The following is a 16,279-nucleotide window of genomic DNA, read 5'->3' as shown; positions in this document are numbered from 1 at the left end:
GTATTCAAATATTAAGAGTAAATTATAAATTTAACTTTTGAAATATTATTTACTATAAAATAATTTTTAACAAATCAATGCAATTTTATATTATTCATAAGTAAATTATCATTTTAGTTCTAAAAATATTATATTACTATTAAAATTATTTTTATTTGGATGACTAACGATTTTATCAAAATAAAGTATTAAACCAATTTCCATCTATGTATTGAGATCATTTTGTTGGTGAATTAATATTTCAAAATCAATATTTAGAAGCGCTTAATAATATAATTGCTTCTATCTCAATACGAAAAACTCCACAAAATTCCAAAATCAGTGTTCTGAAAACAAACTTTACAATCAATGTGAAGTAAAATTTACACCACAGAAGAACCAATATCTGTCTATATAGATCAAAGCTTCACATTGAGCAATCAACATGAAAGAAAAGAAAAGAAAAGAAAAGAAAACTCAGCCTCACAAATAAAGAAGAAAAATAAATAAGTATATAGTTTAGAAGGCTTCAATTCAATTTGCAACAGTTGCACAACACATGCAGTTGATGAAGAATGAAGACACAGCCTTTCTCTTTTCCTTTGATTTTGGCATAGTTGGTGTCACTTCCTTCTCTACTGTTTCACATGTTCCAGCAATGTTACCTTGTTCTGAGTACTTAGATTTCTCACTGTAGCTTCTTTCCATTGTAACTATTTTCTCTTCTTCCACTGGCATCTCACTTGTACTGCACTTATCTTCATAGAGCAATGGACTCTGCTCTGATTCTCCAATTTGAAGATTGAGATTGAAGCTTGGTGATTTTTGTATCTGACAAGAACAGTTATCTACAGTAGTTGTTGTTGTTGATGTACTTTCCCTTGTTTCAAGTGTAGAATTGTTCGGACATGGATCAGTGCAATCTTCACATTCATTGTCAAATGCTTTATCATCAATTGAAGAATTCAGCTTCTCATGTGAAAGGGAATTGGAATTCTGCAATGAAAAGGATTCTACATGTGAAACAAGTGGAAGGACTTCAGCTTCAGCTACAACAAGGTGATGATTTTGATCTTCTATAGCATAGTTGCGATTCTTATCATTGACTGAAGTTGCGTCTTCACAATCCGAGGATGACATGCTTGAGGCATTGTGATTTTTGGTGTGGTTCTCAGTGCCCTCTTGGAAACTATAGATATGTAACAAGGAACTAGAATTATGCAGAGAAAAAGATTCAACATGATCTGTGGTTACCAACTGAGAGTTGCATTGTTCTAAAACCTCAAGGCCTTTTTCAGCAGCATGTGAAGCCTCTGGAAGAAGTTCAGACTCAGCTTCAGGAAACACAAGATAATGATTTTGTTCTTCTGAAACACTGCTGGTTTCATCTGAATCCTTCTTGTTGGGGTTGTTATCATCACAGTCATCAAAATGGTGCCCATTACAAGTTGGTTCTTCATTTCTTTCTCCATTGGAGTCCCCATTAGGCCCTATAGGACTCTTTTCATGTGAATTTTCTGTTGTTGATTCTGCATGAAGCAACTTGTGATTTTCCTCAAATTCATGCATTGACGAGTGTTCCCCATTTACCTTGGTCAACAAATTAGTACCATTGCTTATGTTGCCACTTGGCGAATTGGATCTGATTCCAGATAAATCTCCCAAACTATTCTTTACTTCATCTCTATCATTGTCTCCAGAAATGTTAGAAGATACATTGTTTTCTTGTGTTTGTGTATCTCTTTCTATAACAACATCATTATCTTCAGGACAAATAAGATTAGTATCCAGAAAATCACCTTTTGGTAGTGATGATTCAGGGAGGACTTGATCCGCAACTGGTGATTCTTGAAGTTCTGCTTCATTGAACATGTCCTCCATGGCCGATATTAAGACTTTTGTGTCCTCTTCCTCTGTAAGAATTCAACCAAAAATGGAATTAACTAAGAGCTCTTAAATTTTCTTCATCATTTTGTATGTGAAAGTATAAATCTATGATTGAAGTTTAACACTAGAATTTAATTATGTTCTTCTAACCTTGTTTAGGATCTTCTTCAAGGTGATCAAGATTTGTTAACAACGGATCCTCCCTTAAAGTTGATTCTGTTTGATTTCCATAATCCTCAGTATCTACTAATGAAGAACTTGACAAAATTTCACATTTTTCACCACCTTCTTCAATTGATTCAGCATTTTCAGTTCTGTCAGGTGGTCCAACTTCAAGTATTTCTTGCCCTATGAAACAGAATTACAAAGAACAAAAATGTTATAATGCCACTTCTTCACTAAGTAGCTATTAGTTAATTGAAAAATATAGCATTATGAAATAAATTGGGAACCTGCACTATCATTAGAGTTTGTCAAATCAAATTGATCCTCTGAATCCACAATGGTACTTTTAGCAAGAACATCGGTTCGGCTGTCACAGAGAACAAATTCAGTTTCATCTTTGTTACTGGCATGATGAGTATCTAGACCCTGAGATACATGTTCTTTAGGATCACTTGCTTTGCTATGATCTAAAGCCGACATAGTATCGATTTCTTGAACGTCTGTGCCTTCTGCAGTTGGATGCCTTTGATTTCGTGTATGCACATCACCTGCATTAGTATCTCCTTCACCTCCTGTATGATCAGAAGGTGCATTTTTCTCCCGAAAATCTTCACTTTCAGAAGTTGGAATCATTCGATTCTCCATATGCGCATTGCCTGCATTAGTACCTTCTTGGAAAGAATCATTCTTGGACATGCTTGGCAATGTAACTTTCTCCTCAACATCTTTGCCTTCAGCTGTTGGAACTGCTTGCATTTCTACTTTTAAATCATCTGTAAGCTTATCTTCTTGTGGCTCATCTTTCGCAGGTTCACTTGTTGAATGAACATAAAATTCCTCTGCAGATTTAGAGTCAGCATATTCCCTTTTGGATGTTGGGTTTACTTCATTCTCTTCCTTCACACTATCTTCGTGATGATTGAGGTCATTATGAGTTTTCTTCTCAGCTTCGCGCTCGTTGTCTTCTTCTGCAACAATGAAAATGTTTCTTGTGAAGCAAGAAATATAATAAACTCTACTACATCAACGCTTTCTTCGACATTCCAATGATGTATGCACTCAACCACATACCTTTGATATCAGTTGTATTATTGTTACCCATTTCCTCGACGATGCTCAGTTTGCGAATGCCTGCAATACAAGAAATATAAGGAGACTAGTACACAATCAATCAATATCAATTAAGAACCTGCAACATCAGAAGTGTTTATATTTGAATATAACACTGAATGGTGAAATGTAACACTTGATTTTTGTGAGATTGCCAAGTTGTTCATACTTAAACTGCTACTAAGCTGTTATTGCTTGCCACACAAGCCTCATTTTCTGTGTTTTTTGTCTGCTTAGAAATCATCAAAATTGGTCACGATACAACACATATGATCACCTCTTTATGATCAACATTTTTCTACCATAAAAAGAAGTGCTTTATAATTTAAGAGCAAAATATGACCAAATAAAGTTCTTTCTGTCTGTTGAAATTTTCTTAAACTAATTCTCAAACAATTATTGCAGACACATAAGAGAAACTAGGGAAGGTCACACTACTACTAATCAAATCTTTTCATGGTTAAGCTTTTGGGAAATACATATTCAAAACAATGAAATGTCTTTTTCATTTGTTATTCCTTTTTTCACAAAGAGAAATAGGTGTGAGTGTTGTTCTTGGCTGTCTTAAAGTGACAACCATCAACAAAAGAACCATTGAACAATGTACTTGACAGATAGGCACTGGGGACAAGTTCATTAAAATTAAGCAAGAATAAGGTTCACATAGCCATATACATTGTAAAGAGAATGGTACGAGTCTGTTGATGGGGCTTAAGTTTATTTTTTTAGTCCAATAGGCTTCATCATTTGTCTGCTACAGATAATTTATTTGTATACCTAGAGTAAGATGTGTATATTATGGTTAATGGTTGCAATGTCGTTGAAAGATCACACTTCTTGCCAATTTGATCTTCGAAAGATCGATCACTTTAAATTAATCATTGACAAATATAATAGTAAATTATATTGGTCATTTTATTAGTTAAATAATGACGGATCACAAAATCATTTAGACTATGTATTATTATATAACTGATAAATAGACTAGTCACTAGTGTGACTTATGGTTTTATTTTCCAGAATCAATTTTAAAACATTTGATTTTTCAAAAATTAAATTAGACCATACGGAACGCCACGGAATATTTATACTCTTAACCCATCACTATTGACATCTAACTCAATCTAAAATTAGACGACAAGATTTAGAGAACTTAGAAGTTAGAACTAAGATCACACCAAAATCTAAAAATGATAAAGCATTGTTCGATAAATATTACTACTCTTCCCGTTCTCAATTCTTTTATAAAGTAAAGTTGGTGGTGGATTATAGGTAATGCCCCAAATGCCATTTTCTTTATTTATTTATTTTTTGTAATTAAGGTATAAATGATAGAAGCAGATTGCAAGTGTCTGGGCCAGTTTGCTTAGTTTAGTGTTCCGAGTGATGACCCTAATCATAGTTTGCAATTAGAGATTAGTGATTACAATTTGTTGTGCTTTCGGTATTTTATGACATAATTTGTCCCACGCTGACCTAAAAGCATATGAACAGTCATGATCGTTTGGATTTAGAAATTAATTGGCCTTACAAAGTTTAATACAACATTCTAATTTTTTTGCAACTTTTTTATTTATTACTTGATTCTTTGGAAATTTTTTGTAGCAAAGATAGTAAATTTAGGAAATACCCTTAGAAAGTAATAATTAAGAGTAAACTATCATTTCTATTCATGAAAGTTGAAAATGCTGAAATATTTATTCATAGAAGATAGAAATTACCATTTAAACTCATAAAAAATAGATTTCTGCAAGTAAAATTATTCAAACTCTAAAAAATTAAATAAAATTTTCAAATTATCCTTCTCTCCACCACTATTACCATCATCTCTCCTCTCTCTCTCTCTCTCTAAATGTTCTTAGCGACTCCAATACCAAACTCTACCACCACTTTCCTCCCCAAATACCACCATCACTGCTTTCATTACCATCACCACCACCGCCATTGCCACCCTTCCTCCTCCCTCCACCTCTTCGACCTTGATCTCAACCGCAGGTTCCGCTTCCCCCTCACCTTCCTCTCCTTCCGAATCTCCAACCCCGTCGCTTCCTCCTCTATTGTTTCATCCTTCAAATTCAGCAACATAATTTCTTTGAAATCTTCGAGTCGCTATTAGTGTGAAACCACATCTTATCGTCGTTGTCCATAGAGGAAACAACCCACACCTACGTTGAGCAGCCCGGAATGCGATTCTCTAGAACCCGATCCGAATTTTCGAATGGTGGAAGCAAAAAATGCGTAATGCAGAAGCCTCTTCATGCACTCTATAGGTTCCATTAGGATGTTAAATTCCGAAAGCCAGATGGTTAAGTTTGACGGTGATGGAAGACGGTGAGGATGATGAGGTTAACTGTAGTGACGGTTTACTCGCATATGCTAAAAGATTCTCTCTGTATTCAAAGAAATAATACAATAAACTACACAAAAAAGATTCAAACATACCCTTACACTCAAAACAACACAACAAATTCCAAAACTTTCTTTTTTAAAAGAGGCTTTCTCCCACCTGTCTAAATCACTAATCTTTCAACTAATCTTATGCTACGTTCATCTAGTGCTAATTTGATTCAAACAAATCTACGAGGATGATAACATAATAATGCAAAGATGGATCTTTATTTACTTCAGGAGGTGAAGATCGGAGAGGGTGCGTGGGAGCTTGATGCGGCCGGAGGCGGGCATGGTGAGGTAGATGTAGAAAAGGCTGGCGGCGAAGAGGAAGAATACAACGAGGGCGGCGGCGAATTCGCAGCTGTTGAAAGGGAACTTCTATGATTTGAACTTCTCGTCCTCGCCATTGTTCTCGAGGCCCCTGAAGAGCAACCTACCGATATCGACCGCCGTGACATTCTGCAGCATCCTTAGATCCCAACAAATCACTCCCATTACTTGCAGCATCCTTAGATATAGGGTTTCTTTTCGGCATAGACAGAGGCTGAGCTTGCGTTAGATGATTATGCTGGTGATAGTGGTGTTGGTGTTGTTGAGTCACGACCGACACCGATGACGGAGTGTGTGGAGAAGGGGTTAGAGTGACGGTTGAGGAGGAGTGCAAGGCGGTGGTACTGAGAATATTGAGGGAGAGAGAGAGGAGGGGAGAGATGATGGTAGTAGTGATGGAGAGAAGGGTAATTTGAGAATTTTATTTAATTTTTTACTACTACTACTATTATTATTTTCAGAAATATATAATAGTCCATACTTATCTTTGGAAATGAAGGCCGAAAACGGGTGTTGAACGCCCATCTGACCCCCTGCCTGGAATTTTGACGCCCCAAAGGGAGCAAACTGGCGTTTGGACGCCCAAAAGGGAGCAAGCCTGGTGTCCAACGCCCCAAGAGGAGTCCCAGCACATGGATTCACCCCAAACTTAGCCCAAACACTCACCAAGTGGGTCCAAGAAGTGGATTTTCGCCCCAGGAGTCTAGTTTATCTTACTATTGTAATCCTTAGTCATTAGATTAGTATATATAGACAAGAGTTCACCCTTGTTAAAAACTCTTGCCTCTCTACATGTTTCATATTTTATTTTCTGTAAATCATGAGCAACTAAACCTCCTAGGTTAAGATTAGGAGCTTTGCTGATTCTCATGGATTAATAATATTACTGTTTCTATTTCAATATATGTTTGGTTCTATTCTAAGATGCATTCTCGTTCTTCATCTTTACGAATCTGGGGTGGACCGGAGTATGACCCCTTTTTCTACATGAGTTCTTGCAAGTCTCGGGAGGGATATCATTGAACTACAAGCTTGAGGTGACATCTTTTAGACGGATAATTCACAATCTCGTTGGGGACATGGAAACCTATGTTCAACCGAGTTCTAGGGTGATTAGGGCCTTTGTGGTATAAGCTAGAATCATAAAGCTTCGTTCTCCGCTATGGAAGATCTGACCTTGTCTGTGACATTTTGAGTAGGATCATTAGAGATTGAATTGCTAGAGCTTCATCCTCGTTCAGATCGATTGACCATTGGCGTGGCGGTTGATGTGAATCAGAAGAGATTAATGACCATTGGCGTGGCGTTAATCACTTACAGCTTGCCATGGAATGAATCATCTATTATTGGAATAGACAGTAAAAAAAGTTAATCCGGAAAGATAAGGCATCTCCAAAACCTTAAGTGATTTCTCACTATTGTTTCTTTGCTATTTCTTTATTGCTTTCTTATTTATCTTATGCGCGTTCAAACAACAATCAATCAATTTTCTATTTGCCTGACTAAGAAGTGCAGGATAACTATTACTTGCTCAATTCAACAATCCTCGTGGGATCAACCCTCACTCACCTGAGCTATTAAGTTGTGCCGGCTAAGTTGTGCGGAGTTTTAAATTTCGCGCACCAAGTTTTTGGCGCCGTTGTCGGGGATTGTTCGAGATTGACAAACTAACGGTTGTCTTTTTCCTTAGATCAGGTACTTTTTACTGTTTTTCTTTTTGTTTGAGTCTTTTGTTCTTGTTTCTTGTTAAAAGTTTTGAATTTTCTTGGTTTCTTTTTCAAATATTTTTCAAAAACTTTTTCTTTTGTTTAAGTCTTGTGTCAATATTTAAGTTTGGTATCTTTTTGGTTTTTCTTTTCTTGAGTCCTTTGAAAATTATTCTTGTTTTTCTTCCTTGTGTTCGAATTGTTCTTGATGTTTTTCTCTGTTTGATTTCAAAATTTTAAGTTTGGTGTCTTTTTGTATTTTTTTCTTTCAATTTTCAAAAATCTTATCTTTTGGTTTCAAAAATTTTAAGTTTGGTGTCCTAATTAGTTATCTTTTTGCTTATCTTTTCAAAATTTAAAATTTTTCTTGTTTATCTTATTAATCTTTTTCAAATCTTTATCTTATCTTTTATCTTTATTTGAATTTTAAAAATCTTATCTTATCTTGTTTTGAATTCAAATTTTAAAAATTCCAATTTCAAAATTTCAAATTTAGAGTCCTCCACCTACCGTTGGAAGAGTATGACAAAGATGAGAAGTTAGGATTTCCTTAGTCTTTCCATTGTAGTAGATTCGCTTATTGTATTTCCAGCTGCAATTTGATTGATCAGATATTTCAAAATTAGTCCAGGTCAATTTCTTCTCTTCTGGGCTAACACGAATTTACATTTTCAAGCTTATTGCAACTCAAACTCAGTCAAGATTGGGCTAGGCTGCTTCTCATCCAACACCTGGTTAATCTATTCCCAAAGCCAAGAGAAACTTGAACATCGAACAACCGTAACTTTAAACAACCAATAGTTGGAGCCTTGAGGCCCTTCTCCCAGGGATGATATTCATATTCCTTACAGGAAAGTTACTGAGGCAATGCAGTCGTTGAATAACCTATAAACACAACAGAAAGGAAGATAGAAATTGACCTATTCACATTGATTCAGCCGGAAGTAAACTACTAGAATTGGAGATTAGAGCATTACGAACGAAAGAGAGGAATGAGAACACAAGAGCATTAATCAGTCAAAAAATTTCTTTTTATCTTATTTTGATTTAATTTCAAAATTTAAGTTTGGTGTCTTGATAGTTATCTTTTAGTATCTTAGATCTTTATCTTATCTTTTTCCTTTTCTTCAAATTTCAGATTTTTATCTTATCTTAATTCAAATTCAATTTTTAGAATTCAAAATTTTAAAATTCAAAATTCAAAATTTAAAATTCAAATTTCAAAATTTAAATTCAAAATCTTTTCAAATCTTATCTTTCCTTGTTTGACTTTTTCTTTCCAATTTTAAAGATCTTCTTTTGACTTCCCCTTTTTAAATTTTCAAAATTTCAAAATCAAATCTTTTATTTTATTTTCAAATCTTGTTAGTTAGTTAGTTACTTGTTTTATCTTATTCTAATTTTAAAATTGGTATCTCTTTTATTCTCCTTTTTCTTTCCTCTTTTAATTTCAAAACTTTTTACAAAAAAAAAAAAAAAAAAATCAAATTTGCTATTTTAATTTTAAATCTTATCTTATATTGTTTGATTTTCCTTTTCAAATTTCAATTTGGAAAATCTTTGATTAACTCTTTCTTTTTTAAATTTCAAAAATTTTCAAAATAAAATCTTTTATCTTATTTTCAAATCTTTTTAATTAATTGTTTGCTTTATCTTGTTTTAATTTTTAATTTGGTATTTCTTTAATTTTTCTTTTCTCTTTCTTTTTGAATTTCAAAAATTTTTACACACATCTCTTTCTAAATTTTTTTAAAATTTTTCGAATTTCATAATTATTTTTTTCTTTCTATTTTTATTTTCGAAAAAAAAGGAGAATTTTTAATTCTTGTTCTTTCTTCTTGGGTATCTCAATGGGTGTTCTCTATACTTTGACATAGAGACTCCCACTTTTCTTTGTCTCTTGCTTATGCAGGAATACCAAAAATCAATATAGATCCAAATGAGGATGCACAACCCAGAAGAACCTTGGGATCTTATACAGCTCCCACTCCTGACTTCTATGGAAGGATCATTAGTATAACTCCTATTGGAGTAGCTCCTTTTGAGCTCAACCCACAGTTGATCATCTTGGTGCAACAAACTTGCCAGTTTCACGGACTTCCTCAAGAAGACCCTACTAGATTCCTCTCTGACTTTCTGCAGATCTGTGATACTGTAAAGACCAAGGGAGTGGATCCTGAAGTCTATAGGATGATGCTTTTCCCATTTGCTTTGAGAGATCAAGCAAAGAATTGGTTGGATGTCCAACCCAAGGGAAGCTTGAATACCTGGAGTCAGGTAGTTAGCAAATTTCTGAACAAGTACTTTCCCCCAAAGAAGTTAACCCAACTAAGACTGGACATTCAAAGCTTCAAACAAGAGGATAATGAGTCTCTTTATGACGCCTGGAAAAGGTATAAGTTGACGCTCAGAAAATGTTCCATTGAAATGTTCACAGAGTGGATCAAGCTGGATGTCTTCTATGACGGACTCTTTGAAAGAGCCAATGTATCCCTGGATAATTCCGCGAGTGGCTCTTTACACATGAAGAAGACTCTAGAGGCAGCCAACGAACTCATTGAGATGGTGGCTAACAACCAAAACCTATACTCATCAGAGAAGACCTCAATGAAAAGGGAGGACAACGGAGTGCTAATTGAATTTGCTATCCATGAACAAAATGAATCTTTAGTCCAGCAGCTGAACTTTCTCACACAACAAGTGTTGAGCCTGCAAAGTTCAGTTATCAACCCTCCTCCTCAGCCTCTATAGCCTCGGAGTACTCTTGACCTGGCACCTACAATAGCAGAACTTGTAAAGAGCCAGCAAGGCTTCATGCAGGAGACCAAAGCCTCCATAAGAAATATGAAAGCACGGTTGAACCAGGCTAAACAACACTTGTCTGAATAGATAAGAGAAGAGTGCCAAGCTCTTCAATTAAGAACACCCGGCCTCAGAACAGTAAAAGGCAGGGAGAAGAGCTGGCAGAATATGAACAAGCTGTAGTTCAAGGCGTTCATGAGAGCGCTGAACTCCCAGAAGGGGGCAGCCCAGGTATCCAACACCCAGAAAGGGGCAGCCTAGGCATTGAACGCCAGTCCAAGGGAGGCCAGACACGTATAAGTGCTGAGAACACCTCTCTTAAACAAGCTGGTAGCCTTTCTATAAGCACTATAGACACTCACCCTACACCACTCATGGCCCTTGAGTACAAGGCCAAGTTACCATACCCTCAAAGACTCCAGAAAGCAGAAAAGGATAGGCAATTTGCCAAATTCTTAGAAGCTTTCAAGAAACTAGAGATCAAAATCCTTTTTGCAGAGGCTCTTGAACAAATGCCATCATATGCTAAGTTCATGAAGGAAATACTGAATAACAAGAGGGATTTGAGGGAAGTAGAGACAATGGTACTTACTAAGGAGTGCAGTGTAGTCATTCAGAGGAACCTTCCTCAGAAACTTTAGAGACCCCCTAACACTCTTCCTAGAAACACAGAAGTGAATCCAAGAGAAGACTGTAAGGCCCTCCTTAATACCAAGGGGACTGAGCCTAAAATGGTACATATTGTTAAGGAACTAGATGAAGAAAAGACTCAAGAAGAGGCTGGAAGCACACTATTACATGCCCCTTTCATGAGAAGAAAGCCTGAAGTACCACACCCTTAAAAGACCCAAAAGGAGACCAAGGACAATCACTACGCACAATCCTTGGAAGGCTCTAAGAAGCTACAAATTAATATTCCTTTTGCTGAGGTTTTGGAGCATTGGTCTCTATCTACTGAAAGAAACCTCTCTGATGCTGAGAGAGGGGAATTGGTGATGAGGTTACAGAAGTATTACATAATTATCGAGGTCTTTAAACCTCCACTACCCCTTGACAAAGGAGGTACTTTCATGTAGAGTACAATACTGAAACCTCCCCCCTTGGTGATAACTCATACAGTTTGTCCATACATCAAACTTAAGTTTGGAGTTGCAGTCACCACCCACCAAGGAGGAAGGTCCCAAGAGGAAGATGCATAGGGGATGGAGAAACAATACAACCCCTACCCTAACAAGCAAGGAGAATCAAGCTGATAACAATAAAAGAAAGCTTGTTATAAGGAATTAAAATCCAAGAGCACTAATCTTCTCCTCTTTCCCCTTGGAGTCATTTCTGTTAACCAACTGGAAGAAGAGGAAGAATGTAAACAATTAAGTGTTGGTGCATGAAATTGTGATCTCAGGCAACGGCGCCAAAAACTCTGTACGCACGTTTTAATAAATCGTTTTTCATTCACAACTTCGATACAACTAACCAGCAAATGCACTGGGTCGTCCAAGTAATAAAACCTTACGTGAGTAAGGGTCGATCCCACGGAGATTGTTGGTATGAAGTAAGCTATGGTCATCTTGTAAATCTCAGTCAGACGGATAATAATTGATTATGAAGTTTTCGAAAATAAATTATAAATAGACAGAAAATAACGATAGAAATACTTATGTATATCATTGGTGAGAATTTCAGATAAAGGAATAGAGATGCTTTCGTCCCTCTGAACTTCTACTTTCTTGCTGTCTTCATCCAATCAGTCCTACTCCTTTCCATGGCTGGCTTTATGTAAGAACATCACCATTGTCAATGGCTACTTTTCATCCTCTCTGTGAAAATGGTCCGATGCGCTGTCACTGCATGGCTAATCATCTGGAGGCATCACCGTAGTCAATGGCTGCATCCTATCCTCTTGTGAAAATGGTCCAAATGCTCTGTCACAGCACGGCTAATCATCTGAGGTTCTCGGTCATACTGGAATAGGATTCACCCTCCTTTTGCGTCTGTCACTACGCCCAGCACTCGCGAGTTTGAAGTTCGTCACAGTCATTCAATCCCTGAATCCTACTCGGAATATCACAGACAAGGTTTAGACTTTTCAGATTCTCATGAATGCCACCATCAATCTAGCTTATACCACGAAGATTCTGATTAAGAGATCCAAGAGATAATCATCCAATCTAAGGTGGAACGGAAGTGGTTGTCAGGCACGCGTTCGTGGGGGAATGATGATGATTGTCACGTTCATCACATTCATGTTGAAGTGCGAATGAATATCTTAGAAGCGGAATAAGTTGAATTGAATAGAAAAACAGTAGTACTTTGCATTAATTCATGAGGAACAGCAGAGCTCCACACCTTAATCTATGGAGTGTAGAAACTCTACCGTTGAAAATACATAAGTGATGAAGGTCCAGGCATGGCCGAGAGGCCAGCCCCCTAAACATGATCAATAGTCTCCTAAGATGAACAATAGATTAAAACTGAGACCAAAGATGTCTAATACAATAGTAAAAAGTCCTATTTATACTAAACTAGTTACTAGGGTTTACAGAAGTAAGTAATTGATGCATAAATCCACTTTCTGGGGCCCACTTGGTGTGTGCTTGGGCTGAGCTTGAATGTTACACGTGTAGAGGCTCTTTCTGGAGTTGAACTTCAGGTTGTAACGTGTTTCTGGCGTTCAACTCTGGTTCGTGACGTGTTTCTGGCGTTTAACTCCAGACTGCAGCGTAGAACTGGCGTTCAACGCCATTTTGCGTCATCTAAACTCGGCCAAAGTATAGACTAATATATATTGCTGGAAAGCCCTGGATGTCTACTTTCCAACGCAATTGGAAGCGCGCCATTTTGAGTTCTGTAGCTCCAGAAAATCCACTTTGAGTGCAGGGAGGTCAGAATCCAACAGCATCAGCAGTCCTTCTTCTACCTCTGAATCTGATTTTTGCTCAGGTCCCTCAATTTCAGCCAGAAAATATCTGAAATAACAGAAAAACACAAAAACTCATAGTAAAGTCCAGAAATGTGAATTTAACATAAAAACTAATGAAAACATCCCTAAAAGTAACTAGATCCTACTAAAAATATACTAAAAACAATGCCAAAAAGCGTATAAATTATCCGCTCATCACAACACCAAACTTAAATTGTTCCTTGTCCCCAAGCAACTGAAAATCAAATAGGATAAAAAGAAGAGAATATACTATAAATTCCAAACTATCAATGAAACATAGCTCCAATCAGATGAGCGAGACTTGTAGCTTTTTGCCTCTTGAATAGTTTTGGCATCTCACTTTATCCATTGAGGTTCAGAATGATTGGCATCTATAGGAACTCAGAGTTTAGATAGTGTTATTGATTCTTCTAGTTCAGTATGTTGATTCTTGAACACAGCTACTTTATGAGTCTTGGCTGTGGCCCTAAGCACTTTGTTTTCCAGTATTACCATCGGATACATAAATGCCACAGACACATAACTGGGTAAACCTTTTCAGATTGTGATTCAGCTTTGCTAAAGTCCCCAATTAGAGGTGTCCAGGGTTCTTAAGCACACTCTTCTTTTGCTTTGGACCTTGACTTTAACCGCTCAGTCTCAAGTTTTCACTTGACACCTTCACGCCACAAGCACATGGTTAGGGACAGCTTGATTTAGCCGCTTAGGCCATGATTTTATTCCTTTAGGCCCTCCTATCCACTGATGCTCAAAGCCTTGGGATCCTTTTTATTTACCCTTGCCTTTTGGTTTTAAGGGCTATTGGCTTTTTGCTCTTGCCTTTTGGTTTTAAGAGCCTTGGCTTTTTCTGCTTGCTTTTTCTTTTTCTTTCTATTTTTTTTGCTATTTTATTATATATATATATTTTTTTTTTCTGCAAGCTTTGTTCTTTGTTGCTTTTTCTTGCTTCAAGAATCATTTTTATGATTTTTCAGATTATCAAATAACATGTCTCCTTGTCATCATTCTTTCAAGAGCCAACGTATTTAACATTTTAAAACAACAACTTCAAAAGACATATGCACTGTTCAGGCATTCATTCAGAAAACAAGAAGCATTGTCACCACATCAATATAATTAAACTAAGTTCAAGGATAAATTCAAAACTCATGTACTTCTTGTTGTTTTGAATTAAAACAGTTTTTATTTAAGAGAGGTGATGGATTCATAGGACATTCATAACTTTAAGACAAAGTTACTAAGTACTAATGATAATGTAATAAGACACAAACATGGATAAGCACTTAACATAAAGAAAACGAAAAACAGAGAATGTAAGAATAAGGAATGAGTCCACCTTAGTGATGGTGGCGTTTCCTTCTTGAGGAACCAATGATGTCCTTGAGCTCTTCTATGTCTCTTCCTTGTCTTTGTTGCTCCTCCCTCATTGCTTTTTGATCTTCTCTAATTTCATGAAGGATGATGGAGTGCTCTTGATGTTCCACCCTTAATTGTCCCATGTTGGAACTTAATTCTCCTAGGGGGGTGTTGATTTGCTCCCAATAGTTTTGTGGAGGAAAATGCATTTGAGGCATCTCCGGGATCTCATGGTGATGAGCTTCATGCGTCTCGTGAGCTCCATGAATGGGCTCTCTTGTTTGCTCCATCCTTTTCTTAGTGATGGGCTTCTCTTCCTCAATGGGAATGTCTCCTTCTATGTCAATCCCAGCCGAATTGCATAGATGGTAAATGAGGTGAGGAAAAGCTAACCTTGCCATAGTGGAGGACTTGTCAGCCACTTTGTAGAGTTCTTGAGGTATAATCTCATGAACCTCCACCTCTTCTCCAATCATGATGCTATGGATCATGATGGCCCAGTCTATAGTAACTTCAGACCGGTTGCTAGTGGGAATGATTGAGCGTTGAATGAACTCCAACCATCCTCTAGCTACAGGCTTAAGGTCTAGTCTTCTCAGTTGAACCGGTTTACCTTTTGAGTCAATCTTCCATTGAGCTCCTTCCACACATATGTCCATGAGGACTTGGTCCAACCTTTGATCAAAGTTGACTCTCCTTGTGTAGGGGCGTGCGTTCTCTTCCATCATTGGCAAGTTGAACGCCAACCTTACATTTTCCGGACTAAAATCTAAGTAATTCCCCCGAACCATGGTGAGATAATTCTTTGGGTTCGGGTTCTTACTTTGATCATGGTTCCTTGTGATCCATGCATTAGCATAGAACTCTTGAACCATTAGAGTTCTGACTTGTTGGATGGGGTTTGTTAGAACTTCCCAACCTCTTCTATGGATCTCATGTCGGATCTCCGAATACTCATTTCTCTTGAGTTTGAAGGGGACCTCGGGGATCACCTTCTTCTTGGCCACAACATCATAGAAGTGGTCTTGATGAGCTTTGGAGATGAATCTTTCCATCTCTCATGACTCGGAGGTGGAAGCTTTTGTCTTCCCTTTCCCTTTTCTAGAGGATTCTCCGGTCTTGGGTGCCATCAATCTTAATGGAAAAACAAAAAGCTTATGCTTTTACCACACCAAACTTAGAATATTGCTTGCCCTCGAGCAAGAGAAGAAAGAATAGATGAAGAAGAAGAAGAAAATATGGAGGAGAGGAGGGAGAGGTGTATTCGGCCAAGAAGAGAAGAGAGGGTTGTGTTGTGTGAAAATGAGGAAGAATGGAGGGCTATATATAGGGAAGAGAGGGGGGGGGGGGGTAAGGTTCGGCCATAAGGGTGGGTTTTGGGTGGGAAATTGATTTTGAATTTTGAAGGTAGGTGGAGTTATGAGGTAGGTTTATGGGGAAGAGTGGATGATGTGAGTGGTGAAGTGGTGATAGGGAAGAGAAATTGAGGTGATTGGTGAAGAGTTTTGGGGAAGAGTGTTTATTGGGAAGAGAGGATGAACATTGAGAAAAGGGAAGAGAGTGAGTGGAGGTAGGTGGGGATCCTGTGGGGTCCACAGATCCTGAAGTGTCA

The 16,279-nt window shown here is 37.2% G+C and overlaps 1 protein-coding gene across 1 annotated transcript; it reads right to left on the bottom strand.

The window, feature by feature from the left end:
* Positions 1-253: 253 nt before the first annotated feature.
* Positions 254-3,524, bottom strand: LOC140182053 (uncharacterized). The gene is made up of 5 exons (XM_072228062.1): positions 3,311-3,524; positions 3,103-3,162; positions 2,319-2,999; positions 2,017-2,214; positions 254-1,892 (listed from the first exon to the last, which is right to left on the bottom strand). The coding sequence occupies exons 2-5, from the start codon at positions 3,131-3,133 to the stop codon at positions 514-516; spliced, it is 2,289 nt and encodes a 762-aa protein (XP_072084163.1). The 5' UTR covers positions 3,134-3,162; positions 3,311-3,524; the 3' UTR covers positions 254-513.
* Positions 3,525-16,279: the final 12,755 nt, after the last annotated feature.

This window comes from Arachis hypogaea, chromosome 19, assembly GCF_003086295.3.
Source record: "Arachis hypogaea cultivar Tifrunner chromosome 19, arahy.Tifrunner.gnm2.J5K5, whole genome shotgun sequence".
Classification (NCBI taxonomy): domain Eukaryota; kingdom Viridiplantae; phylum Streptophyta; class Magnoliopsida; order Fabales; family Fabaceae; genus Arachis; species Arachis hypogaea.
Note: the sequence above shows the minus strand (reverse complement) of the source record. Positions and strands in the feature narration are given on the sequence as shown.

What these genes read in the sequence shown, in the direction of transcription:
- LOC140182053 (XM_072228062.1), bottom strand. Translation starts at nt 3,133, where the DNA reads ATGGGTAACAATAATACAACTGATATCAAAG. An exon ending in TAATACAACTGATATCAAAG is followed by an intron (nt 3,000 to 3,102) that starts GTATGTGGTTGA and finishes TCATTGTTGCAG; the next exon opens with AAGAAGACAACGAGCGCGAA. An exon ending in AAACTCTAATGATAGTGCAG is followed by an intron (nt 2,215 to 2,318) that starts GTTCCCAATTTA and finishes TCTGTTTCATAG; the next exon opens with GGCAAGAAATACTTGAAGTT.